The 27,934-nt window shown below is 46.8% G+C and overlaps 2 protein-coding genes across 11 annotated transcripts in view; both read left to right on the forward strand.

The window, feature by feature from the left end:
- Window positions 1-250: 250 nt before the first annotated feature.
- On the forward strand, window positions 251-5,876 carry SRSF6 (serine and arginine rich splicing factor 6). 3 transcript variants are annotated; one of them, XM_047745374.1, is made up of 6 exons: window positions 255-511; window positions 736-884; window positions 2,217-2,341; window positions 2,487-2,695; window positions 2,974-3,057; window positions 3,150-5,876. In XM_047745374.1, the coding sequence occupies exons 1-6, from the start codon at window positions 405-407 to the stop codon at window positions 3,508-3,510; spliced, it is 1,035 nt and encodes a 344-aa protein (XP_047601330.1). In that variant the 5' UTR covers window positions 255-404; the 3' UTR covers window positions 3,511-5,876. The 3 variants fall into 3 exon arrangements, 2 of the variants coding, with proteins under 2 accessions (XP_047601331.1, XP_047601330.1); XR_007130051.1 differs by lacking the exons at window positions 2,974-3,057; window positions 3,150-5,876 and adding an exon at window positions 1,603-1,870 and having other exon boundaries at window positions 251-511; window positions 2,487-2,504; XM_047745375.1 differs by lacking the exons at window positions 2,217-2,341; window positions 2,487-2,695; window positions 2,974-3,057; window positions 3,150-5,876 and adding an exon at window positions 1,603-2,159 and having other exon boundaries at window positions 251-511.
- An 11,212-nt stretch (window positions 5,877-17,088) lies between these two features.
- L3MBTL1 (L3MBTL histone methyl-lysine binding protein 1) overlaps window positions 17,089-27,934 on the forward strand; it is a 34,115-nt gene continuing 23,269 nt past the window's right edge. For 6 of the 8 annotated variants that reach the window (XM_047745360.1, XM_047745361.1, XM_047745362.1 and 3 more), the window contains exons 1-7: window positions 17,090-18,769; window positions 23,082-23,234; window positions 23,392-23,618; window positions 23,940-24,081; window positions 24,344-24,497; window positions 24,627-24,759; window positions 25,396-25,480. In XM_047745360.1, coding sequence (XP_047601316.1) covers window positions 18,709-18,769; window positions 23,082-23,234; window positions 23,392-23,618; window positions 23,940-24,081; window positions 24,344-24,497; window positions 24,627-24,759; window positions 25,396-25,480 — 955 coding nt within the window. In that variant the 5' untranslated portion in view covers window positions 17,090-18,708. Of the gene's footprint in view, window positions 18,770-23,081; window positions 23,235-23,391; window positions 23,619-23,939; window positions 24,082-24,343; window positions 24,498-24,626; window positions 24,760-25,395; window positions 25,481-27,934 lie in introns of those variants that run through there. The other 2 variants (XM_047745365.1, XM_047745359.1) reach the window with 2 other exon arrangements.

The following is a 27,934-nucleotide window of genomic DNA, read 5'->3' on the forward strand; positions in this document are numbered from 1 at the left end:
CGAGAGGAAGTTTAGTAGAAAGTACAAATTAGAAGACAAGTCTGTGGCTCGACAACGGGACACTGCGTTTACAAAGATGCGTGCAGAAAACAGTGTGAGCGAACAGAACCTCACCTCACGGAAACCTCGCGGACGGGGACCTGTCAGTCACCCCCCAGCCCAGGGCTCCAGCGCGGGAGGGTACGTGCTGCGCGCTGACGTCACGCGCCGGCCCCGCCCCCCCAGCCCGCCCGCCCTTATAGCGTAACCCTGGCGCGCGCGCACCATTGTGTGGCTGGACTCGGCCGCCGCTGCGGTGTGAGGCGCGTGTACAGGCTCTCGCTGTCCCCGCACCCGCACCGCGGCTTTTGCCTTGCGGTCCGCTGTTCGATAGCCAGCCTTCGGGGCCCCTGCCCGCCACGGACATGCCGCGCGTCTACATAGGACGCCTTAGCTACAACGTCCGGGAGAAGGACATCCAGCGCTTTTTCAGTGGCTATGGCCGCCTCCTCGAAATAGACCTCAAAAATGGGTGAGTCGGGCCTGGGCGCCCGCGTCCTCCCGCAACGCCCCGGCTCTGGCAGCGGCGGGGCCCTGCTGGACGGAAGAGGGCCAAGGCCGCGGCGCCGCGTGGCAGGGCCTCCAAGATGGCGGCGGCGCGGGGCCGCGGGGCCGCGCACGGGGAGTGGGAGCGCGCGCGTGCGCGTCCCCGGCCTAACGACGCCTGCTGGTTCCCGGCCCTCGCGCCGCCCCCAGGTACGGCTTCGTGGAGTTCGAGGACTCCCGCGACGCCGACGACGCCGTTTACGAGCTGAACGGCAAAGAGCTCTGCGGCGAGCGCGTGATCGTGGAGCACGCTCGGGGCCCGCGCCGCGATCGCGACGGCTACAGCTACGGAAGCCGCAGTGAGTCCCACCCCCGCGCGCTCCGCGTCCTTGGGACCCTGGGGGCGGGGCTTAGGGTGGGCGCAGGCTTAGGGTGGGCGGGGTGGGGCCTCCCAGCCCGGGCAGGCGCGGTGGCAGGGGTCCATTGATTACAGCGTCCCCGGGCTTTGCTGCCTTCGCGCCTGCCCGGGGCAGCCACGGGACGCCGGAGCGCGGGGACTGGGTTGTGGGTTTTGCTTAGCCAGGGTTGGGGTGTTTGGGGGGGGCGGGTTAAATTTTCTTATTTTTGGCTATTTGCTAAGTTGGGAGGGGGGTGGTTTGGGCCCCTGTCAGCACTGTCGTGGGCTCTGCCCACGGAGGAGGTGAGGGATGGCTGTATTTGTTATATTCCCCTTGCTTACCTGGCAGTGCTTTAGCTAGAAATGGGAATGTGTTAGTGTAGAAGTTTGAGGGCAGGCTGGGTGGGGGTGGGGGGTGGGGACGGGGTCAGGGGAAGGGTATTAAGTTTAGATCTTAGATTTAATTAAATTGGCGGGGGCCAAAGAAAATGCTGTTTTGAAGAAATGTGGTATAGTACCACAAAGTAGACTTAAATGAGCTTTATGCTATATTCGAACTAGTTGGGGCATGTTATTGGGAGGAGGTGGGAGGGGTTTGGTTATGTTAAATGTTTGATGTTGAAATTGTTGCATGTTGAATTCAAACTTTTTAACAAGTCCTTGATGTTTCAATTTGAAAGTGACCAATGGGGCTGAGGCTGTGTCCACTGAGGCTAAGATGACTGCCTTTCCTGATTGGCCTTGGCTTTTCCATACATTGTGTGACCCTTGCCCTATGACCCTTTGGCTGACCTTACCGGAAGCCATGACGACAGCAGCCTTTTGCCATTAGACGCAGGGTGATGGTGAGGATTCCAAGGGTTAGACAAAACTGGTTAATCTGAACTAGGTGACTGTTACCTTGCGTGTTTTGTGGCCAAACCACCACCAAAAACCTCACACTGTGATGTAAGTACTTAGTGTAACTAGTAAACATTTTTGTAAAATGTAGAAATGCATGTAATCAGTTAAGTTTTATATTTTACAATGTTCTGTAAAATAAAACTTAGCGAGGTAAATTGAATAAAGGAGCAGTCACTCTCTAACAGATTGTAGGAGAAGTTTAGTTGGATTTAGTCTATTTGACTTGCCCTTAATTTAATTTATGGCAAATCACAACTGTATCAAAGGTTTAGCAATATAATAGCAAAGTCCTACTCCAGTATATAAAAGTTGATATGTTTGTACTAACTTTCAAGAAAACATGCATCCCTATCATTACAAAGCATCTAATTGTTCTCTTCATGTGATAAAGGTGGTGGAGGTGGATACAGCAGTCGGAGAACCTCTGGCAGAGACAAATACGGACCACCTGTTCGTACAGAATTCAGGCTAATTGTAGAAAACCTTTCTAGTCGTTGCAGTTGGCAAGATTTAAAGGTATGTGCTATAATTTGAGATAAAAATAATATGACTAATGTTGAAAAGGTAGGCTTTTATTTCATTTTACTTCTGAGAATTGAGTATGGTACGTAGATCTTTTTCTTTACGTTTCTAGGTTTGACCAGTCTTGTTGCTTTCTTAGGATTTCATGAGACAAGCAGGTGAAGTAACCTATGCGGATGCTCACAAAGAACGCACAAATGAAGGCGTGATTGAGTTCCGTTCCTACTCTGACATGAAGCGTGCTCTGGATAAGCTGGATGGTACAGAAATAAATGGCAGGAATATTAGGCTCATTGAGGATAAGCCACGAACAAGCCATAGGCGATCTTACTCTGGAAGCAGATCAAGGTAATTTGCTGAAAGATGGGGGAAAGGAAAGGAAACAGTACTTGCCAAGAGCAGAGAAAATCAAATGGCAGTACTTGAATTGGAACTTAATTGAAACAAGTTCAGTATTTGGTGTCCTTTTTGCTGCGCATCATTGGGTTCTTTTCCAGGATGCTTTCGGGCGGATTTAACTTGTAGTAAACGATTACATTTTGTTTGCGTATAATTTTTTGTAAACGACAAAAGTTCGTTTTGAGATGTATTGAGATTAAAGATTTTTATTGTTTTTCTGGTTATAGGTCACGGTCTAGAAGAAGGTCACGAAGTAGGAGTCGCAGGAGCAGCCGCAGTAGATCTCGAAGTATCTCAAAAAGCCGCTCCCGGTAAATAATCTGTTAAGTTTTTTATTCTGATTGTTACTGTGCTTGTGTGTTCTGTCAAGGTACTGAAAAGAAAATCGACTCTTCTTGTCCAGATCCAGGTCTCGGAGCAAAGGTCGATCACGTTCTCGATCAAAAGGCAGGAAATCTAGATCAAAAAGCAAATCAAAGCCCAAGTCTGATCGGGGCTCCCGTTCGCGCTCTCGAAGCAGATCTAAGGAGTATGAGAAATCTCGAAGCAGGTCTCGTTCTCGATCTCGTTCCCCCAAAGAAAATGGAAAAGGTGATATAAAGTCAAAATCTAGATCAAGAAGCCAGTCTCGTTCAAATTCACCCCTACCTGCCCCACCCTCAAAGGCACGGTCCGTGTCCCCTCCACCAAAAAGAGCCTCAAGATCCCGCTCTAGATCTCATTCAAAGTCAAGATCACGGTCCAGATCGAGTTCCAGAGATTAACCTAGAACTCTATATTCTTTGCACACTATTATGGAACACTTTCCTACTTGCTTAGGCAGTTCCTCTTCCATGTTTGTACTTGGCCTCTTCTGCAAGAGGAATCTCCTGAAAATGGGGCACACAGAAATTTAATTTGTGGCCAAATTTGATGAAAAAAAAAATGAGGTTCTAAAGAAATGGTGGCATGAAGTCAAAGACCCTCTCCCTTCTTTGTAGAATTAAGATAACTTTGATTTTATAGCTTTTGAGCTAAAATAACTTTTGTAAAGATTAAGCTCATTTAGATTTTTTTTTAAGTATTTCAGCAGGATCTGCTGCAGGGATTTTGTTGTTTTGTTTGCTTTTAAATTAACCGTTTCAAGCTTTGAATACCTAAGGCTTTAGAGGGAGATCCCGATTTTCAATTATGTTGGCTTTTTATAAAGCTTGAGTTATGTAAGATTTCAATAAAAATTTGCTACCAAGTTGATTGCCTTACTGAATAGGTCACTTAAATTCCTTTAAATATTGATAATTTGTTCTTTGTGAAACTGTAAATTACATAAGTGTAAAAGAAGGCAAGTCTCAGACCAGCAATAAATTATTCCATTTGGATAACATTTGTGCTGTTAATCAAATTTGCCAAAGTCTATCTGCCCCTTTGAGTTAAGTTAAAAATAAAAGGTATTTTGTAGTCCGTTACATGATTTTGCCTAAATTAGTAGGTTTTAAATAATGAAACTTTTTAAACTTAAGTTTGCTCAAACTCTTGGAAGAAGTAGTTCTTAACACTTGGGATCCCATTTAGCCTAGTAATTCTACTTTCTGGAAGTGGTCAGTGTAATTAGTGTTCTGTTAGAGTATGGTTCTGTGGTCTTCAATGTTTGTCATATAAAAATGGAAGTAGCCTTTCTTTGATTGGAAATTTAGTTTATTCTTGTTCAAAGTGGGAAAGCAAATACTGCATTTTCTGCTGGAAGATCATTACATTTAACAGGCACTTAACAGGTTGCTTGGTAAAATCAGTTGCTTATTAAAGTAAAATTCTACCCAACAGTCAGTCCTCCTTGTAGTTGATGAGGTTATGTAATAATGGGTTAGATCATCCCTGTAACTTTACGACATATGGTTGGCTTGAAAAGGATTTACGTAGATAAACCCTAACCTTTCTGTACTTTATTATGAAGTGTAATATGCTATGGAAGCCAAATTATACTGCAAATTTGTAGGAGGTACTGGGTAACCAGTTAGTCCCTGTATCTGTAGACCTAATTAGTTGAAATTGCAGTTTGAGAAATGAATTACCTTAGATCTTTTTGTTCAGGTACTTTTCAATGAAATTAAAGCACTCATTAACCTTGGTTTGGAACTGAGATGTAGGTTATTTGACTCAGCTTTTATATCTTCTAGGAACTGTCACTATAGGTATCAAGGGCTGGGTTGTACTATATAATAGGGCATGATGGTATGGTGCTCATCATGCTGCAGGTATGACTAGAAAGCATGATAATCTAGAGTTGGTTTATAGGTTCAAATAATCCAGAAGGCATACCTGATAAAATGAGGCTACTTTTAAAAAAAGGAGTCAAAGATTTTAGGCATCAGAATCAGAGTAGCAGGGAGTACTTGATAATGAGTAAAAAGACTTGTTTTTGAGAAATTTCTGGGCTTCCTTTTACAAAATCTTAGAGCCTACTCTTAGGAATATAGTGCCCCAAAAGATTAATGCTTCTTCCATAACCTTATTTTCTTTACTTTCATACTTCTAAAATTTAGATATTCATATGAAATGGGTTTTTTTTTCCAGTATAAACTTCAGGATTTCAGAGAAGACACTGGTGTCTACAGTCGTAGTTCATTATTTTGCCTACTTGAAAGAACAGAAATTACAACTCTTACATGAAGAGGCACATCTCCAGCTGCCTTTCAAAATTTGGTTTAAGAATTGGCTTTGACCAAAGGTCTCTTGTTTTCAGGGAAAAAACAAAAGCTTTTAAAACCACAGCCTTTTAAAAAGGAAGGGAAATAGCACAATGTGAAATTTGACTTTGTAAAGTCATCCTTCAACTGGGTTTTCTTGTATTAGTGTAACATCACTTAGTAATAGGTTTTGTGTACATTGTTAGCTGCCCCCAAAGTGGGTAATTGGAAGGTAAATGCCTATACCCATAAGTTTTCTGGTAATAGTAAAGACCAACTTAGTGAAAACCTAGTCCTAGTCCATACCTGTGGACCTGTACATCATTGGATATGCTAAAGCCCTAGAACACTGACCCACTTAAGAGCAGAGTTCACTGAAATGTTTAGTTCTTGCTGACTTATAAGTAGAATCTGAGCGTCTACAACATGCCATGTGTACATCTGTGGCTGGATAGAGTATTAAACAGAGAGCAAAAACAGAAATGAGCAACATGAGGATTCCCCTTTCTTTTACCTGATAATGTTGTTTGATACGCCATAGTGCCTTTAAGGCCAGTTTGAGTCCTACCAGTTCCTGTGATGACGTTCCAGTCCTGTGTTGTTACTACCTTCATCTTGGTATCTTCTTTTTCCCACTTTGTTAACCCACTTTATGCTTTATCTCCTCAATAAAATGCTTACTGAGGGAAAGGCTCGTTTTGAATTCATTTGTATTCCCACTTAGTGCCAAACATTTGGCACATGGTTTTTTGAACTAGCGTTGGCCATTGGCAAGCCATTCCTGACTTGAGTAGGAGAAAAGGGCGTTGTTTTCAGTTCCCCAGAGACCTGCGTTTAGGATCAACATAGTGGATGGCTTATCTTGGGGGAAAAAGTCTTTACCAGTCAGTCTTGGGTGTTACCCGGGAAATGGTAAGCATAAGTCATGAGTTGTGAAGATAGGTTAATACCTAGGGTGTCTGGCTGGCTTGGTGGAGCATGTGACTTGATCTCAAGGTTGTAGGTTTGAGCCCCATGTTGGGTATAGAGATTGCTTTAAAATCTTTTTAAAAACAAAGGTTAGGGATGCCTGGGCGACTCAGTTAAAGGGGCTACTTTCCACTCAGCTCGTGATCCCAGAAGCGTGGTATTGAGCCCCATGTAGGGTTCTCTGCTCAACAGTCTGCTTTCTCCCACTGCCTGCCATTCCCCTGCTTGTGTGCTTGCTCGCGCTGTCAAATAAAATCTTTAAAAATAATAAAAATAAAGGTTAGTAAGTGGGAAGTGTTTAGAATAGTACCATAATGAGTACTATCTGCTACTGTGAAGAATTAAGCATACGAAACCTTTTTTATATTGTCTTGCCTTATTTTCACACGAAATTTACTTGTTTTCACCTTGTAGTGATTGAACATTTTCCATAATAATAATTTCTCAGGAAAAGTAAGAAGCTTTAATCACCTTTTCCAAAATCCTTAATCTAATGTCCTTAATTTAGGACTTGGAGCACTCTAAACTTTGGCAGTTTACATTTAGGAAACTTCACATTGTTATTCACCTTGTGTTCAGAAAGTGTTTTGTCACTATTCAATTTCAGTCCTATGGCACTTGAATGATTTTTTTTTTTTAATTTTTTTTGTTTTTGTTTTTAAGATTTTATTTATTTATTTGTCAGAGAGAGCGAGGGAGAGAGAGCGAGCACAGGCAGAGGCAGAGGGAGAAGCAGGTTCCCTGACGAGCAAGGAGCCCGATGCGGGACTCGATCCCAGGACGCCGGGATCATGACCTGAGCCGAAGGCAGCTGCTTAACCAACTGAGCCACCCAGGCGTCCCAGCACTTGAATGATTTTAAGATATATATATATATATTTTAAGATTTTATTTATTTATTTGACAGATCACAAGTAGGCAGAGAGCTAGGCGGGGGTTGGGGGGGCAGCAGTGAGGGGGAAGCAGGCTCCCTGCTGAGCAGAGAGCCTGATTCGGGGCTCCATCCCAGGACCCTGGGATCATGACCTGAGCTGAAGGCAGACGCTTAACCCACTGAGCTACCCAGGCGCCCCAAATATTCTTAAATTTTGACTTAATTTTAATTACAAAAGTATACGTACTTAGGAACATAAAGTGTCTTTCCTTAGAGCCCTTTGGCTAAGGTAGCTGCTGTTAACAATATGTCTGTGCCTAAATTTTGGTCCTAAAATCTGTTGCAACAAGCTGTTCTTAGCATGAGTGGTATTCTACAACTTGTTTTTACTTAGAGATCTGCTATTTTAAATGACTGACAAGTATACTCCTGAATACTTTTTCAGTACCAACATTGTTTTATTGAAGTAATCCCGTGGCTTATGTGGCAGGAATGAAAAATACTACTTTTAACATTAAGTATCAAACAATGAGAATATAGAGAGTTTTAACATAGTTTAATACCTGGTAAATTTACAAACATTAAAGTTCGAACTTTTTTAAGCAGTACCACTTCCGGAATAAGATGGATATATGTATGTTTAACACCATGTATGCTACTGTGTGCGAAAAGGGTGAGTTGATGGGATTATGTAATTGATCTAGGTCCTCAACAGCTTGTTCAGATTGTCTTGGCTGTGTAACAGCAGCCCACAGATGGGCCCCCAGTGTAGTACTTATTAATGGCTAACTTTTTTTTTTTTTTTTTTGAGATTTATTTATTTATTGTAGAGAGAGCACACAAGTGGAAGAGAGGAAATCCCCAGACTCACTCCCCACTGAGCTCAGAGCCTGACTGGGGGCTCTATCCCAGGAGCCTGAGATTGTGGCTAAGCGGAAGCGAAGAGTTAGCTGCTTAACCAATTGAGCCATGCAGGTGCCCCAGTGATTAAGTTTTTATACTTGAGCAGGAAGGAATTGTGGTTCCTTCAGAAGTTGGAAGAGAAGCATGAGTTAATAACAGCAAATTCCACCTTTGACCCTTTGGAGTAAGCCAGGATTGCTAGTTTTTTTGTGTATCCTTCTGGAAATGCAAATCTAGAAAAATTGATAGTCCCCAGGTAGTTTATCATAGGTCACTGGAATTTTACAAAGACAGGTAACAATAAGTATTGCAGCTCAGACCCTAGGAAACTACTTGTAATTAAATTTTTATTTACTGTTAACATCCATGTATTTATACCTATGATCAGTGTCCTTTCTAAGGAAGTCCTAGAATTAACGATTTATAAGCAGAGGTAGGATTTAAAGCCTAGTTCAGTTCCTAACAGCCCTGAAGCATTAGAAAAAAATGTGTGTCAGATAATTCCTAGTGAAAAGCACTCAAGAAATTAGATTGAGGAAGGCTCAGAAAGTACAGAATGCACATACTTTCAAGTAGAATTATTCTGGTAAATAGGAAAACTCTGTACGAAAAACTACCCTTTTCAAATTCGCTAATTATACTTTGTTTCATTTACATGGGTTTTTTGGTTTTTTTCCTCCTGAATCCTAGGAAAGTAGAGACATCTTGCTGTTCTATCCCTAAAAACTATTTCCTAGTAATGGGACACTGTCTGTGTAACTACAGTGCCTACCAAAAATAGCGTCCGTAGTTTCTACTCCACGGTCCAGAGTCCTGTTTCATTAGTGGTCTGCTAATAATCTTTCCATTAGTCAGGATCATTTGCCACATTTTGTTGTCCTGGTTCTTTGGTCTCTTCTAATCTAGACCGGGTCCTCTTGACATTGTCATTTTTGAAGAGTAGAGGACAGTTAACTTTGTAGAATTTTCCCTCAATTTGGGTTTGTCTGATGTTTCCTCGTGTTTGCATTTTTAGCAGGAATATCACAAGAATGAGACTGTGCTCAGTGCACCGTATCTAGTCATTTTATAATAACCTGTAAGTCACTATTTCTGTGAATAGACAGTCTTACAAAGTTAAAAGAAGGAGGGGTGCCTGGGTGGCTCAGTGGGTTAAAGCTTCTGCCTTCAGCTCGGGTTGTGATCTCGGGGTCCTGGGATCGAGCTCCACATCGGGCTCTCTGCTCCGCAGGAGGCCTGCGTCGTCCTCTCTCTCTCTGCCTGCCTCTCTGCCTACTTGTGATCTCTGTCTGTCAAATAAATAAAACCTTAAAAAAAAAAGTTAAAAGAAGGAGTTTTTGGTTTTAGGGAGGGAGCCAGTCATTTTCAAATTTAAGAGCTGCTGAAGGGAGAGCTTTATTGGCAACAGATAATACTCCATTACCACTGAAAGCAGGAGAGTGATTCTAGCCCAGGGCCAAGAAGAGAGCAGGAGGCCACTTTAAATAGATGAGAGATGGCAAAGATGAACTGGAAATAAATAAGCTGCGTCCTCACATAGAAAATAGTGCCCTCTAGTGTTGTGCGGGTAAATGCTGTTATCCAAGCACTTTTGGCAGATCCTTAAAGATTAATCCTTAAAGATTAGCTGTTCTTACTAAAACATTCTGTAAATAGTCAAACCCTAAAATTTCTAGCCAATGGAGGAAAAGGTATGCAAAGCAGAGTTGCTGAATATGGTGCCCAAGTATGAGAGTAATTGACCACTACTACTTTCTAGCTATCCTAAACAGCTTTGAGTGCGCTATTTAAATATATTGCTGTTCTTTTGATTTTAGAAGATTGCAGACACAGCTAGAGAATAGTGATGAACCTTGGGTAGTTACTCGGCTTTAACAATACAGATCTCTCTGCTTCCTCTCCAGGTAATTTTGAAGGAAATCCTAGACATTCTAGCTGAGGGTAGTTCACTGTATACCTCTAAAAAACATCTTAAGTCTCCTCAATTTGTTTGTTGGTTTTTTTTTTTTTAATGGGGTTAGGGATCTGTGGAGCCCCCCCCTTTTTTTTTAATTTATTTGACAGAGAGATCACAAGTAAATGGAGAGGCAGGCAGAGAGAGAGAGAGGGAAGCAGGCTCCCTGCTGAGCAAAGAGCCCCATGCGGGACTCGATCCCAGGACCCTGAGATCATGACCTGAGCCAAGGCAGCGGCTTAACCCACTGAGCCACCCAGGCACCCCAATTTCTTGTTCTTTGTAGTATATTTGTTGATGGTCACTGTTGAGTAGTTTCTAAGTCTTGATTTTGCTGATTGCATTCTCATGGTATCATCTAGCATGTTCTGGACCTAAGAACAGTGGTTCTCAAAGTGTGCATGGACCAGTAATATCAGCAGCATCCTCTGGGAATTTGTTTAAAATGCAGTTTCTCAAGCCCCACCCTAGATCACTGAATCAGAAACTAAATTGAAGCCCAGCCATAGTGGTGTTATAATAAGCCTTCCAAATGATTCTGGTCCATGCTCAAGTTGGAGATCATTATTCTAGAGGCTTTGTCAGATTATGGTGGGGGGTTTTTCCTTCCCAAAACTACTTGGATATGTATTGTCATTGTCATTGGGAGGCATTGATGATCTTTGCCTAGGCTCATTAAACCATGAATTCATGATTTTAAACACCTTTTTTTTCAATCCATGGCAGTTCTCCTTACTGGTATGGCCTTTTTCTATCTTTAGTCAGTGGAAGTCAACTCAGGTTGCCTCCTGAGTTCATTCAAAGGAGCCCTAGTAATCTTACCAGTTTCCTTGCTTTCTAATATGGTGGGATTTCTAAACTTTCTAGTCCCAGACGTGGAAGCAGCCATTTCTCTAATGAACCCAGGTTATCTTTATTTGGAAATGGTATTTAGCAAGTACAACCTGGGCCCATGGGTGTTCATTGCTTCTCACTGGATCTCTGCTCTTGTGAAGGTCCTCTCTTGCAGGCTAAACATCCCCTCAGCTGTCTCAGTGTGGCAGTTTTAAAGCCCCTAACCATCTCTGTTGTCTCCCTGTATTCTGGGTGGTCAGGTCCCTCTTACAGAGCGGGGCCTGCTAGTCAGAGACAGCACTCCAGATTTGCTTTAACCTGCTCAGAGCAGGGGCGCCTGGATGGCTCAGTTAAGTGTCTGCTTGCAGCTTGGATCCTGATCCTGGGGTCCTGGGATGGAGAGTTTGTTTTTGTTTCTGCCCGCCCCCCCCCCCCCCGCCCCCGGCTTGTGCGTGTGTGCACGTGCTCTAACTCTCAAATGAATGAATACCAATCTTTTTTTTAAATCATGAAAAAAAAACTGCTCAGAACGAGCAAGTAGTATGTGGACACCTTGCCCTAATAGATGCTTAGCTGAATTCTGGGTCAGTTCTGGCAAAGGAGGGAGGAAACTTTTTAATATCCCTACAGAATATCTTCCGCTCTTTCAGAGTGTTTAAGCAAATAATGTGTTCTCTTGCTCTGGGTAACAGGAATAGGGGGAGAAGGAAATTCAGAGCATAAATTTCAGTGTGGTTGTAGAGTACACAACAGCATTGTAATTGGAATGAGTAAAATCTTAAAAGTTACAGCTTTCGTTCACCTTTGCTACAGATGACATACCCCTGCAGACCCAGCATCGATAACTGTGGCTGTGATTGTAGTAAGCTGATCAGTGTAATATCCTGAGTCATAATGGTCCAAACATTCAGTAAACACTTGGTAAGAGCCTTGCCAGATTCGTTCATAGATCTACATATATTTCTATAAATCTCCCCTCCCTGCCCCCCGCTTTATAAGCAGAGTACCACCTGTCCCTTGATTTTGGCCAGTGGAATTTTCGCAGGCATGACATGTTTAGTAGACCAGATGTTACCCTTCCCTTCCCCAAAGATGCCTACCTTCTAATCCTGTAACCTATCACTATGTTACCTTACGTCATAAAAGGAACTTCTTAAATGTGATTAAAGTCTGGAAATGAGAAGATTATCCTTGATTATCCAAGTGGGTCCAGTGTAATTACAATAGGAAGGTTAAAAGTAAAAAGATCAGAAAAGGTTGATGTGAAAACAAGCAAAATGAGAGATTTGAAGATGCTTCACTACCAGCCTTGAAGACGGAAGGGACCACTAGGCAAGAAAACTAAATTGTCTACAGCCTCTGCACGGAGCACAGCCCTACCCACAGCTTGACTCTGAAGGTCCTCTCCAGGCTAAACAGGCCCTTCAACTTATTTTGGACTTCTGATCTCTACAACTGTAAGGTAACACATTTTTCTTTTAAGCCACCAAAATTGTGGTAGTTACTGTAGCACGAGGAAAGGCTTAAGCAGCACTTGTACAAACAGGCTTGGTCTTTGGCATCTCAGTCATCACCATGACAATAATACCCTTTGTAGGTCTGCTGGTAGGAGATGAGACCAGTGGGGCCGAGCTGTCCATTAGCCTCAGCCACCTATAGCTTGAAACAACAGCCCAGCCTAAATCCACCAACCTGCAGATGAATGAAAACGGAAAACTTAGGGAGTTACTTCTTTTGCCTAAACAGATACTTGACTTTTTTTTTTTCTTTTTTTTTAAGATTGGAATACTTCCAACAGCTCCCTCCCTGTAGAGTTTAGGTTGGTGGTGGCCCTCATCGGAAGGACATAGTGTCTTCTACCTACAGCCCTCTTTTTCCAAGTCCCGATAACCACTGTCCCATTTTCCTAGCCCCAGTGATCTTTTGCTAACAGTTGTGAATTTCCAGCAACTGACGCATACCTTTAAAAACAGACCCTTTATTAAATTCTCTTCAAATTTACTTAGAGTGTATGCCATGTTTCCTGTCATGACCCTAACAGATAACAAGTAAATATTTCCTATTTCAATAAAGTACAAAACATCGCACTTAACTTGATGAAGTTTGCTTTTTTCATTGGCTATCCAAAGCCAGGAAAAGTTTTCTTGAGTTAACAAGTACACCAAAGAACTTTATTCTTAGCTCTCAGTAGATAAGCTTTTCTGAGGGACATAACCATACCTACTCTGCCTCCCTCATATCTGGCTAACATTGACCCAAGTACCTGGCTTGTACCAGAAAGCCAGTGTGTTTGTTCCTGAGTGGAAGAAGAAGGGAGATTGGGACGCCTGGGTGGCTCAGTTGGTTGGACGACTGCCTTCGGCTCAGGTCATGATCCCGGAGTCCCGGGATCGAGTCCCACATCAGGCTCCCAACTCCATGGGGAGTCTGCTTCTCTCTCTGACCTTCTCCTCACTCATGCTCTCTCTCACTGTCTCTCTCTCAAATAAATAAATAAAAATCTTTAAAAAAAAAAAAAAGGAGATTGGAAGGTAAGTTCCTAGCAATCCCATTCCAAATAGCTGATTGTGTGTTAGGAAGTGCTATGGACTCTATCTCCACAAAATTCATGTGGCAGCCTAATCCCGATGTGAGGATACAGCAAGGTGATGGCTGTTTGTGAAGCCATGAAAACTTCACTAGACATGAAATTTGCAGCGCCTTGATCTGGATGTTCCAGCATCCAGAACTGGGAGAAATAAGTTTCTGTTGTTGTAAGCCATAGTCTTGTCTGGTGTTCTGTCCTAGTAGCCCGAGTGCACTAGGACATGAAGGTATCTGAAAAATGAAATCAGAAGATGGCCTAGAGCAGATAGAGCCAGAAGAAAGCAACATACTGCCTTGTACAGAGACCAGGATCTTGGACCACCTTTCCTAAGTGGTATTTGTCCCCACTGACAAGCAGTTCTTTGGGTAGAAAGTCCTTGGTACTGGGAAATAGAACACCTTGAGAGCCAGTGAGACCCAGTTTGGGTTTCTGACCTCCTGAACTACAAAGTAATTTGTGCTTTTCTAAGCCACTAACTAATTTGTTCCACAAAAGTAAATATGCCTTGATTGAGTGATTTCTTTTTTGTTGGGTGTCTCAGTGTCCTAAGACAGGAATTCTATCAGTATGTTGAGAACAAGGTTCAAATGTTTAGCAGGATGGGGGTAAGGGAAATAGCTGAGGCTCTGGCCCTCACCGAAACAAGTTCTAGCGGTTACAAACATAAGCTTCCAGTCTCAAAGCCAAATAAAATTGTATCAATGAAGTTCTGAGTAACAAAGCCATGCGTGGGGAAGAGCAAGACCTGAAGCTGATCATGTTTGGGAACTTGGGTCTCCCTTGCCTTTCCCACTATGGGTCCACAAATACGTAGTCTGGGTATGAGAAGTGTCCAGTCCTTACACTGGTTTCAGTTCATACTACTCCCAGTATCACCTAGACCTAAGATCCCATCTCCTGCCATTAAGTGTGTGATGAAACCCAAGTCCCTAGCAGCTGGTCCCCATCTCTAATCAATAACCACCTCCAGGACAGGAGAGACATCAGGCCACCCCTACCTCCATGGCTCTGTTTCCCTCTTTTGTTTCTGGCTCTTCCTGTTACCCTTTTCAGCCATGAATTTACTCTTCCTCCTCTGTTTGCTTTTTTTCTTGTAATATTTTACCCACGATTCTGGGGTGTTTATGCTAGAAAAGGCTCCCTATTAGTAAAGTCTGTCAGGTCGTAACCAGAAGGATGTTCACATTGAACAAAAAGGGCATATTTTTATTTTCCCAAATGGATAGACTGCCTCAATGGTGAATTCTGTAGAAACAGATGTGGGCTTAACAATTTTCCTAGTGCTTCTGTTAACATTTCAAACAAATTTGGGTCCTTTCTTGGGTAGAAGGTCAACTTGGAGTAGACAGTGGGGGTTATTGACTTGTACAAGAGGGGTCTGTCACTTGAGGGAAGGACAGGACTTGCTTCCTTGTTCCTGAGGGCATACTGGAGCAGTGGAACAAACGGTGGCCTTAGGAGAAGCCACCATCCCCAAATCCCATCAGCTTGGGAGGAGCTCTCCATCCCTGAAGGTGTTCAAGCAAGCAGGACCACTGAAAGTGCTAGGACCACCTGTTAAGACTGTTAATGGGCAGAACAATGATGTCTCAGCAATTCCTGTTGGTTCCTGCATCCTGCTAGCTCAGATTCCACTTGTCTGTCTGAATCACTGTAAAACACATTTGTAATTGAGAAGCCATGTGTTTGTGTAGTTTCACCACTTTCTTATAATCCAACACCTAAAATAAATCTTTTGGAAAATCTAGAACAAGCAGTCTGGGTAGAGATGAGAGAACAAGAGGATGGCTGTGTGTGTATTGGTGTGTATGAAGAGCCCGCTATTGTTATGGCAACCAGCATCCTCAACCGATGCTATTCAGTTCCCAATAATATGAGATGTGATTAAAAATTGACACTGCAGCAAGGAAGAACACATGTAATGCGTTGGTGTAGCAACCAGAATAAAGTCTGCATAAATTTAAACCCGATGATCACAATTTGGGGAATTTGTCTACAATTATTTAGGAATCCTTTTCTCATCTGGACTGAAGTCAGGAGCCTGGAGGTCCGACCTGTGTCCATGACCTTGGGCCAAAGGGACCTCAATGTCCTTTTCTGTAAAATAAGGTATTAGGTTTAATCCTTTTGTGTGGGAGGGGGGCCCCCAGCTCTAGGCTATACCAAGAGTTTCCCTGTTATCTGCATGCAGCATATTACTAGCAAATATTTATTGAGCACCCACTCAGTATCCAGTTGAGTGCTAAGGATACAAGAAACTGTCTCTCTTGAAGCTTGCAGTCTTTTTTTTTTTTTAAAGATTTTATTTATTTGATGGACAGAGATCACAAGTAGGCAGAGAGGCAGGCAGAGAGAGAAGGGGAAGTTGACTCCCCGCTGAGCAGAGAGCCCAAGCGGCACTCAATCCCAGGACTCAGGGATCATGACCTGACCCGAAGGCAGAGACCCACTGAGCCACCCAGGCGTCCCGAGCTTGCAGTCTCTTAACCTCTCCAATTACACAAATCTATGTGAAGCTACAGCTGTGATAAGTGTAAAAGGAGGTATTTTGTGCTATAAGAACCAACAACAGAGATGTAACTAGTTAGATCAAGGATATTTAAGCACGGAGCGGCAGTGACTTGCTCAAGGTAACACCACAGCGGGAACCATATGCCATGAACCAGTGAGTCTTTACAAATGGAGAAATGAAGTACCGGGAGGATAAGGTGATGTCCTCCAGGTCACACTAGAAGCCATGGCAATAGGTCATCTAAACGCAGGCGCGGCTAATGAGGCCCTGTATGCCTGTCAGGGGCTGAATCGGAACCCGCCGCCCTGGGCCTCCTATCCTCTGGTCCCAAAGCCCTTCGCCCCCTCTGGGGCCGTTTTCGGACGCTCCCTGGCTCCACTTCTCCAGGGAGGGGATGGGGCAGTCGCGGTGGGAAGGCACTGGACAGCTCAGCGACCCAGCCCGCGTGCGTGCGGGAGGGCAACCCCGTCTTTGTCACTGACCACTCAGCTGGGGGCCAGCAGGCTCGCTCTTCGGCTCGGCGAGCCCCGCGCCCCCTGCGCGCTGCTGGCCGTGACGCGGACGGCGGAGGGCAGGATGAATCCCCACCCGCCTCGCCTGCGCAGCCCTCCGGTCGCGGCGAGGAGAGGCCACGAGGCCCACGCGGCCGGGCCCGCGCCCCCTGATCCCGCTCGGCGCGCGCTCCGCGCCCCGCGTCTTGCAGGGAGGCGGGCCCGCCCCCTGTGCGCGCAGGCGCGCGCGGCGCGGGTCTCGGACGGCAGCTCGGCGCCGGGCGGCCACCGGCGGGCCTCGCAGGTAGGGAGCCCTCGGCGGGGGCTCGGCCCGGGATGCGGGGCGCCGCCCGCCCTGCAGCCCGCCCTGCCGCCAGTGCCGGGTGCGCGACCCCGGCGCGCGGCCCATGGCGAACGCCGCCGGCCGGGGGGCGCGGGCTGGGGAGGAGAGCAGGGGAGCGGAGCGGAAGGGGTCCGGGCAGAGCGCGGCGGGGCGGGGGCGGCGGCAGCGGGGCTGGGGGCCACGACCCCGAGCGGGGGAGGCGGCGGCTCCGATTTTAGCGAAATGCAGTCAATTAAGAGTTTTTCATTAATACGACGGAGGGTGTAGAGGGCGGGCTTTGAGGTTTCTTAGGAAATGGGTCATTTGGCAAACTTTCTTTTTCCTACCATTGATTTCCGATTTTTATAACGGGAAATGGGATTATTACTATTTTGCCATAAAGAGAAAGAATAAAAAGAATTCCGCCATTTTGGCGTCTTAAAAAGTAACCGTTGCGCGGAATTGACGGGTGAGTGGCCGCCCACCCGCTGCCCTGTGTGCTGGTTCCCCGAGGAATCGCGGGCGGTGGTCCCGACCCGGAGCTGGCTTGCCCCCCCTTCCGTGTCCCGGCCGCAGCTGCGGGGGGGAGGCCCCAAGTTTGCGGCGCTCAGTCTGGCCGGGGCTCTGAGTGTGTGTTGCTCCCCACCCCCAACCACCTATAGCCAGGGCTTTTATTGAGCGTCCGTTGTATACGAGGCCTTGAAGGGCAGGCAGTTGGGAGGAACCTTAGCAGAGAGACGACGAGAAAATAAACAGGGACATCCTCATGCAATAAATATTTATTGAACATGTGCTATGCCACAGACACCGCTCTGGCCCGGGGAACCAAATGGGTATTTTGGGTTAGGTTCCTTGGAACCAGACTCCCAGAGGGAGATGTGAGCGCAGGTTTACTGGAGTGCCCTTGGGAATATCACCTGTAGGACAGGGAAGACAGCAAGGTGGTGGGCAGAAGTTAAACAGCCAATGGCCTGGGACAGGCCCCAGCCTGTCCCAGGGGAAGCTCTGGAGTGGACAAGGGGGGCGCTGCTGACATAATCTCAGATTGAGGCTAGGGGGCGAGGTCTTTATTCCCCTTATCAGCTGGTCTAACAGGATGGCTGCTTCCAGGAGAGGGCACTTGGGCGAGGCAGCTCCCCTGGCTAAGGGCAGTTCCCAGAGAAGCTGAGGATTGCCCCCTGACAACCTGCAGGGCAGCTGGGACCTCCCACTTTATCCCCTCCTGGAGGAGTCCCTGAACAGCATGGGGGGTGGGGGGCTGGGGATCGAATTCCAGCCCCTAAGGCAAGAATGGCTAAACCTTTTATGGATTTCAGTACCGTTGTTTTACACTGTTGACCACTTTTTACTCGCAGCTCTCTGATTCATTCATTCACTGCCGATTTGAGCGGGCCTGTCAGGCTTTTTGCACGTCAGCAGCTTTGTTCCATCCCTGGGGGAGACAGACAAGTTAATGCATAGTTAGACTGTGGTGGAGTGGAGTACAGCCGAGGGGATGATTAACTTTGTTTGGGGGTGGATTCTGGGAAAGCTTCAAAGAAGAGGTGTCACTCAAGCTGGATCTGGGAGGATGATTAAGATATTTCCAGACCTATGGGATGTGGAGAGGTGTGTGCAGAGGACAGAGGAGTGGGGTTCTGAGGGTGTGATCAGGCCGTAGGGTAGGAGTAGATGGCTTCCTACCACGTGGCTTGGGCCTGGGAGCCATTTCAGACTGCTTGTGCTGCTGTATGTACCGAGTGAGACGATGTTTATGAAAATGCTGCATGAGCTGCAAACACAAGGGGTAGCAGCGGGAGAGGAAGAGTGAATTCAGATCACAGAGAAAGCAGTTACGGGCCTCAGAAAAACTCATGGTCTGGCTGGGGAGGAAGGACATGGAAGCAGTGGGTGCCGTGAGCCAGGAAGCCACAAGTAGGTGTGATGGGTCCCAACATCTCAGAACACCAGCTCCTCTTTCCTCCTGCATATTTAAGGACTTGTCTTCTAGAATTATTCTTTTCCCCTACACTGTCCGTTGTTTCCTCTCCATAGGCTCATTTTAATCAAATACAAACATGCTCTAATATCTCCTATTTAAACAAACCAGGGGCGTCTGGGTGGCTCAGTCAGTTAAGCCTCTGCCTTGGGCTCAGGTCATGATCCCAGGATCCTCGGATGGAGTCCCGCATCCGGGTCTTTGCTCAGCGGGGAGCCTGCTTCTCTTTCTGCCTCTGCCTGCCATTCTGCCTGCTTGTGCTCTCTCTCTCTCGCTCTCTCTCTGACAAATAAATAAATAAAATCTTTAAAAAACAACAACAAACACACCACTCCCCTTCCTTGAGACCACATCACTCTCCAAACGCTGTCCCCCAATTCCATGCATTCCCCTTGACATCACAGCTCCTTGACAGAGTTGTCAGTCCCAATGCTTCCCCTTCCCTTTCTTCCATTCTTCTGTGAGGCGCAAACCTTATCAGTTTCCCCCACTAGAATGTAGAGTCTGTGGCATAGGGCAGAAGTTTTTGTCTGTTTTGTTCAGTGACAAATCTGCATTGCCTAGAACAGTACCTGGTGCATAGTAGGCGTTCAGTAAACATTGAACTAATCCAGGATCTCTCTCTAGAACCCACTCCAATCTGGTTTATGTGTCCACAGCTCCTCCGAAGTGACTCTTATGGTCAATGGTCAGATCTCAAGATCTGACTTGATCTGTCAGGGGCATTTTACACTGAGCAGTCCCACTGTCCTGAAACTTTCCTCCTGTGTCCTCCAGAAGTTCAGACTCTTCTGGATTCCCTCTGACTTGAAGGCAGGCTCTTTTACCAGATCTTCCTCTTCCCAACCTATAAATCTTGGTGAGCTCCAAAGCTCCTACATGTTTCTTTATACTCAGTTCTGTGCCAGCTATCCACGACGGCTGTCCAGTTTACATCTCCAACCCAACCTCACCCCTTATTTCTACAATATGTTTCGTGAGAGCACTTTTGTCTGGTTTGAGAATGTATTCCCAGAGCACAGAATGAAGCTGACACCTAGTTGGCCCTCCAGTGTTTGCTGAAACAAGGGCAACAAACCTGAGCAGAAGAACATTCCCCTGGCCTCCCTTTCTGGACACCCCCAAAACATGTGAGAGGTTCTGAAACAGGAACAGAGTTCTTCCAGGAGTAACCACATGCACTCTCAGTGACTGCCAAGGTTTTGAATAAAAAGATTGACTCTATCTAAAAGAACTCAAAAGTGGTCCAAGTACATCAGCTGTGAAAAGCAAAATAATTAGAATTGAAATTCAGGGAATTCTATTTTACAATCTTAACAAAGGGAAACACACCTTGGTTTGAATATTGCCTTCATTAATCAGGTTATATATCTAGTCTTCACCTACTTGATGATATAATACAGAGGATGGACTCTCTGTTTTAGAGAGGAAAAGCTGGAAAGTAAATGAGTACACAGGAACGGCAGGTGGGAGGAGGTGGGAGAGACAGCAGCCCCCTCTGCTAGCAGGCAGCTTCTATGTTATCAGAAGTTACCCAGCTCCGTGGAATTTCTTTTCTTTTTTTTTAAGATTTTTATTTATTTATTTGACAGAGATCACAAGTAGAGTGAGAGGCAGACAGAGAGAGGTGGGGGAAGCAGGCTCCCTGCTGAGCAGAGAGCCCGATGCGGGGCTCAATGTGGGGACTCGATCCCAGGACTCTGAGACCATGACCTGAGCCGAAGGCAGAGCCTTAACCCACTGAGCCACCCAGGCACCCCTGGGATTTCTGTTAAAAGGGAGTGAATTGGTATTTGTTGAAGGCTTGCTGCTACCAAGACTTTGCCTATTTTTTGCATGTGATATTCACTAGAACCCTTTGAGACAGATATCATTACTGTATTTATTTTACACACAAGTAAACTGAGGCTTCAGTCAGGTAAGTTTCTTATTCAGAGCCCCACGTGTTAAGCTCTGGAGCTGAGTTTCTTTTTCTTTCTTTCTTTCTTCTTTTTTTTTTTTTTAAGATTTTATTTGTTTTACAGACAGAGATCACAAGTAGGCAGGGGGGGGGGGGGAAGCAGGCTCCCCGCTGAGCAGAGAGCCCTATGCGGGGCTCGATCCCAGGACCCTGAGATCATGACCTGAGCCAAAAGCAGAGGCTTAAGCCACTGAGCCACCCAGGCACCCCTGGAGCTGAGTTTCACACTGTCTTAAGTCTGTCTTGAGCTGAGGCCATGTTTTCCTTTAACTTTATGCCACAAGCCATTGTCAAGGACTGTCAACACCTTAAAGCAACCAGGAATCAATCACACACCCAGAGCTTTTTATTAACAAGTTGAAATTACTGAAATCCAACACAGATTTATTTAGCACCTACTGTGTGCAGGCACTGTTCCAGGGGCTGGCTCTATAGCAGGGAACAAGACGGATAAAAGTCTTTGCCTTTATGGAACTTAGATTTCTATAGGGATGACTGATGACACACAAATAAGTAAATGAAGATCATTACTGATTATAATGAATGATGCAAAGGAAAGAAACACAGTAATGGGATGAGCAGTAGTAGATGGGTGAGGAGTGTGCTGCTTTAACTGAGTGGCCAGGAAAGACCTCTTCTGAGGAAGTGACCACTGAGCTGAGGCCTGGAGCATGGAAAGCAGGTAGCCAAGCAGAGAGCTTGGGGAGGAGCATTCTAAGTAGAGTTTAGAACAAGGATCAAGGGCTCTGCAGTGAACATGTTGTTAGTGAGTGAAGGAAACCAGTATTTGTCAGGGGTGGAGAACAGGTGGTGGAGGATGAGGTCAAAGGAAAACAGGGGTCAGATTCTATAGGGTAAACCTCTTTGATTTTATTCTAAGGGCAGTGGAGAGCCATGGAAGAATTTTAGGTAGGGAAATTATGTGATTTGGTTTACATCTTTTTTTTTTTAAGATTTTTATTTATTTATTTGACAGAGAGAGAGAGACAGTGAGAGAGGGAACACAAGCAGGGGGAGTGGGAGAAGGAGAAGGAGAAGCAGGCTTCCTGCTCAGCAGGGAGCCCGATGTGGGGCTCCATCCCAGGACCCTGGGATCATGACCTGAGCCAAGGCAGATGCTTAACCACTGAGCCACGCCCCTGTTTTACCTTTTTAAAGCTTTCTCTTACTGGAGAATAAACTGTAGGAGGCAAGAGAAGAAAAAGGGAGATGAGGTAGGAGGCAGTTTCTGAAGTCCAAGGAGGGCTGATGGGAGTTGGGACTTGCAAGGCAGCAAGGAGATGGAGAGAACTCAGACTCTGAGAGGTGTTTTGCAAATAGAGCCGACAGGCCAATTATAATATCTGTAAAGTTTTGCTGTCCAGTACAGTAACTATGGCCACTGTGACTATTTAATTTAAATTAAGATTTAAAAAATTCAGTTCTTCATTCACACTAGCCACATTTCAGGTGCTCAGGAACCACATGTGGCTAGTGGCTACTAGTGTGTTAGACAATGTAGGCATAAGACATTTACATCATCACAGAAAATTCTGGACAGTGCTGGTAAGCCACTAGGACAGTGGCCAATAAGTTTTAGGAGTTAAGTAAATGATAGATATTTATTAAGTATAGTTGTTACATTGTTAGGTCTTTTTTCCCCATATATTTACTTATCCATCCACCTCTTTATTAAATGTTCTTGCCCTTGCTTTATTATATGGAAGAGTCACGCACTATCTGGGTTCTCGAAGAGCACGTCTTTGCTTTTCACATGTGTGCGTTTGTTCAGCGGACCTTCTAGTGCTCACTCTGTGCTTAGGGTTGGAAGAATTGCGGCCAGGGGGCGTCAAAGAATGTGATTGGGAAAATGACCTCCCAGGAAAATGGACCTTAAGAGTGAGAGTGAATTTGGTACTTGAGGGCTCTAAGTCCCCACAGGAAGAAGAGTCTAGTGGGGCTGGAGGTGGGGCTTGAAAAGAGGGGAGTTTGGACATAGCCTGAGCTCTGTCGTTGGCAGCTGGCCAGACAGAACCTTGGCCTGAGACCTACTCCCAGAGTCGGTTGTGTACCTATACATCACAGTTTACAAAGCACCCTCACACATGCCCATCTTCCAGTCCGGGGGAGAGTCAGGGCCTGGCCAGAGCCCTCACCTGGGTGACCTGGTTAGAACCAGGAGCCAGACTTAGTGTTGGTCTCCTAAGACACCATGCTCTCCTCAGGGCTGAGGCTTTTCTCTACAGGGTGACCAGCTCCTCCTCAAAGAAGGCTCTTCCCTCCCTGATCACCGTGGGGGTCGTGTTCAGCTTGTAGGCCTACCAGGATGGAGGGGAATGCCGAAATGGAGATGCTGAGGACACTGAAGGGGCCCTCCACAGGAGAGGTCAACGTGCACCTGGTGGCCAGAGACAGCCCAGGTTCCAGCTCTCACCTGCCCACTACCGCCTTCATCATCCCAGGTGGGCCAAGCCAGGGGCCTGGGGGGAGGAGCAGCCCCACACCTGCCTAAGCAGGTGTGGATCCCGAGAAGGACATACTTTCACCTGCCTACACACATGCATGGGCCAGGGCCGCCAGGCTCACCTGTGTCATGTCTGTCTGTGTATTTGTTCGTAGCCGGCTCGGCCACCCTTGGCCTGCCCAACAGTGCCCTGGATGTTTCCTGTTTTCCACGGGAGCCCATCCATGTGGGCACTCCGGAGCGAGTGGCGGGCAGCGTACCTGTCACGGCCACCGTTCTGCCGCAGTTAAGCCCCGGGCCTGCGGCCAGCTCCGGCGCCACCTCAGTGCGGCTCCTGGAGTGGACGGAGGCCGCGGCCCCGCCTCCTGGGAGCGGCCTGCGGGTCAGTGTCTGTGGGGATTGGCGGAGGGGCCGGCGAGGGGCACTTGTGGGGCGGGGCCAGCGGGCCGGAGGCGGGGCCCGGGGGGAGGGAGGAGGAAGGAGCCCGCGATGGAGGGTTCTGGGGTGTGGCTTTGACTGAGGGACTCTAGGGGCATGGCTTGGGTGGAGGCGCTGGGAGTCTGGCGGGCTGCTGGGGGCGTGGGTTGGAGCGAGGCACCGGGAGCCGAGCCTTGCGGAGTAAGACTGCCGGAGGGGACCTTGCCGGTCGGAGGTGGGTCGAGGGGGTGCGGGAGTCCCGTCCTCAGACCCTCCCACGCTGCAGTTCCGGATAAGCGAGTACGCACCGCTGAACATGGTAGGAGCGGAGCAGCCCCCGAGTCCAGAGCTACGGCCCGAAGGTGTGGCCGAATATGAAGATGGCGAGGCCCCGGCGGGAGGTGGCGATGCGGGCACCCAACAGCCGGGTAGGACCCCCCAGTCCCCGGGCTGGGGCCCTGCCCGGGTGGGGCATTGCCCGAGCTCCCTAAGGAGTATCCATGGGGCGGCAGGGGGAGGATGGGGTGGGTGACCTGGGTTCTGCGGGTGCGCCCAGGGGTTGGTCCTGAAATGGCGAAGACTCGGGGGGTAAGGTCCCGGGGAGCCTGAGGGGGCGTGAGCTCCGAGGTGGGCGGAGCCTGAGTGTGGTTGTGATGGACGGGAGGTCTGAGGCCCCTTTGGCCCCCACAGCGGACCTCCCCCAGGATCCTCCAGAAGATTCCCCCCAGGATCCCCCAGAAGATGATGGCACCTGTCAGTGCCAGGAGTGTGGACCTCAGCAAAGCGCGGTTCCAGATCCTGTTGGTTCCTCCAATGATGACTGCCCGCCGCTGTTCCAAGAGCGGTAAGGGGGAGGGGATTGCACCCCTACTTGCTCTGCTTTGGGGACCCCATTCCCCCTGTTCCGGGCTTAGGAGAGGGACTGGGTGGTGTAGGGTGGGTGGCTCTTTCTCTCAGGCCATCTGTCCCTCAGGTCAGTCATAGTGGAGAACTCCTCAGGCCAGAACTCCTGCACCAGCGCTTCTGAGCTTCTCAAACCCATGAAGAAGAGGAAGCGCAGGGAATACCACAGCCCCTCAGAGGAGGAGTCAGAGCCTGAGGCCTTGGTAGGAAGAGGGCTGTGGGGAGGGGAAGGGGAGGCTAGAGGCTACACGTCTATTCTCACTATCCTCTCCATTAATCAAGGCTGTGGGGCAGGGCCAGAGAAGACACATGATGACTCACTCATCCTATTTTGGGGTCCCGTTTTTAACTCAGGTCCTATACAGGGTTAGAGGAAAATGATTAAATCACCTTCCTTTTTTTTCTGGAGCTCGCATCTCAGTCTAGCATCAGGGCTAAGTCACATTCACATACACCAGCACCCAAGGAGATGAGTAGGCAGATGGAAAGCTCCATCACTGGAACCCCGTCACGAAGCCAGAGGCAGAGAAGGTTGCAGAGAAGCTGGAAGAGACAGAGCATGAAAGTTCCAGTGGACGAGTAAGATCAACACACAGCAGGTCTGAGGAATGGAGAGGACTGTAGTCAGACGGTGTAACCAGGGGCTGTATGCTCATGTGAGTTTGTGCCCACGTGGTAGGAGGTTGCCCGCCGGAGCCATGCTCCTGCTGGTGACCTAGAAGAAATTCCACTTGTTTGGGGCAGAATATCATTTGACCAGAGAGCCAGGCAGGGGCCTGGAATAAGTCTGGGGCTTCACTCCAACCCGTGAGGACAGGAACGAGGCTTGCCTTCCACAGGAGAAGCAAGAAGAAGGAAAGGATCCAGAGGGACAGCCGGCTGCTAGCACCCCAGAGAGTGAGGAGTACAACAACAGCCAGTCTGGTACGGCATCTCCGGGTGTGTCTACACTGCTGTAACGTGTGTATACATCTTTGGAGGTGTGAGGCTGGAAGTGTGGGTTACGTCTGTGGTGGTGTGTTGTACATACAGAGAGGAGTATAAATTAGTGTATGTGTGAGGGAGAGAGAGAGAGAAATGAGATACGATGTTTCTGGTTTACGCATTAGTATATGTGTATTTGCGGAGGGATCGTATCATGTGCTTGTTTATCCTCTATTAGCCAGTCGTGACTGGGCCTCACAGCCAGGCTCAGAACCCAAAGACTCAAACAGCTTTTAATGGCGTCACATGGCATTGCTTCCCTTTGGTGGTGTGAGCAAGCTTGTGCTGGCTGTTGGTCTGTCCTTGCTATCTGAGCCCCCATTCTGGCCTTCTGGTTCTTAAAAAAAAGGGGGGAAACAAAGGCCATTTATAGTCAGCTCTGGCCCTCAGGCCTTCTCCGTTCCCGTGTGACAACAGTCAGCTGGAGCTGAGTAACATTCATCACACTTGTAATCACGTAGGTAGTGTATAACAGCTTGTTTAATGTCTGTCTTCCTCCCTCAAAACTGAATTTATTTGATTAATCATTGTTTCCCTGGTGCTTAGCTCAGCGACTGCTGTTACGTAGACTCTCAGTGTTTGCTCGGTTCAGGAATGCATGAGGTGTGTGTTGGTGATTCCGCTCGGACTGTGGCTCAGTTGCCTGAGTGACTGCTTTTCCTGTCTCAGAGAGAGCCAGAGGATGAGGTGAGTTCTTAGGACATTCCGCCTTGACGGATCCAGTACCAGCCAGAGGACCCCAGTCTATAACCTGGGCTCTGAACTCTGCAGTGTCTGTTAGAAATTCTGCCCATTGCAAGCAAACCAGATTTTCACTGTTGTCTCTCAACCCAAGGCTCTCACATCAGAAGCTGAAAGCATAGCTCTCATTGGTTTATGGCTTCTTAAATCTTACCTAGAAGAAGGAGACAGTCCAACCACCCAAGACAGTGGCTCAGCTGCTCTTACTTAGGGAATCCATTCATGAATCAGCATTCTTCTAGCTGGGTCCTGTTGGCCAGTATGGTTATCTTTTGATTCATACCTCTTGCCATCTCAATGGTAAATAAACATTGGTGTGGCATTGATTTCTGGATATTTTCCTCCTTGCATCTTTTTTCCTTTTTCCAAGGGAAGATACTCTATCAGTTGGCAGAAGTTTGCATGTATGGCTCAGTTTTTTTCCAGTTGTTTTTGGGGTCTTTTGGCAGAAGAATCTGGCATGAGGGGTAGGGGTAGCAGGGTTGTTTGAGTGTCCTGTGTGTGTGGAGAATCCATGTTACAGCTATACTCTGGCAGTTGGATGGCCAGCTCCTGGGTTCATGCTGAACCGCCTGACGTGTCTAGTCCTGACAGAATGTTCCAGTAGTTCATGAGTTAGAGCCTTGTAACTCATGTATGCACTTGGGCTCTCTCTCTCTCATGTATCCACGTTACATTTTCAATGGCTGCTTTGTGTGAGGAATCTTTTCTAACACACCGTGGTCAAAGTCTTCACAATATATGTCGTCATTAATAGCTGTTTTGATATTCTCACGTCACCTCTCATTCTGCTGATGTCCAGATCAGGTATCTGTGGTGGCGTTCTTTAGGGTCAACCTGTTACAGTCTTTTCAGATTCAGAGCAGCCCCCCAAAATTCCTGTTCTGTCTCCCTTTAGTTACCTCAGACATATGTTTTTGCCCATTCTTTTTTTTTTTTAAAGATTTATTTATTTATTTTAGAGAGGTGGAAGGGCAAAGGGAGAGGATGAGAGAGAATCTCAGGCAGATTCCCTGCTGAGCACGGAGCCCAGTGCAGGGCTCGATCTCAAGACCCCGAGCTCATGACCTGAGCCAAAATCCAGAGTTGGATGTTTAACCGACGGAGCCACCCGGGCACCCCACATTTTTATCCATTCTGAATTGGGTTGTTTATCTTCTTCCTATTCTTTATATATTCAGCATATAAGTCCTTTGTCAGATGTATATGTTACACATATTTTCTCCCACTCTGTGGCTTGCTTTTTCCTTTCTAAATGATGGTTTTTGAGGAACTGAATGCTTTCATTTTGATGACGTCGACTTTATCCATTTTAAGCAGTTAGTGCTTCATACATAATTTTACAAAGTAGTGTCGAACAGCTTTATTGAGATGGAATTCACATACCATGTAATTCACCCATTTGACTTGTACAAATTCAGTGTTTTTTTAGTGTATCCACGGAGTTGTGCAACCATCACCACATTCAGTTTTAAAGCATTTTCATCATTCCAAAAAGAAGCCCTGTACCCATGAGCTGTCATTCCCCCCAAACCACTATCCTCCTATAGTCCTAGGCAACCCCAAGTTCATTTTCTGTGGATATGATTTGCCTGTTCTGGACATTTCACATAAGTGGGATCATCTAATACATGGCCCTGTGTGATAGGCTTC

This window comes from Lutra lutra, chromosome 9 (genome assembly GCF_902655055.1).
Source record: "Lutra lutra chromosome 9, mLutLut1.2, whole genome shotgun sequence".
Classification (NCBI taxonomy): Eukaryota; Metazoa; Chordata; class Mammalia; order Carnivora; family Mustelidae; genus Lutra; species Lutra lutra.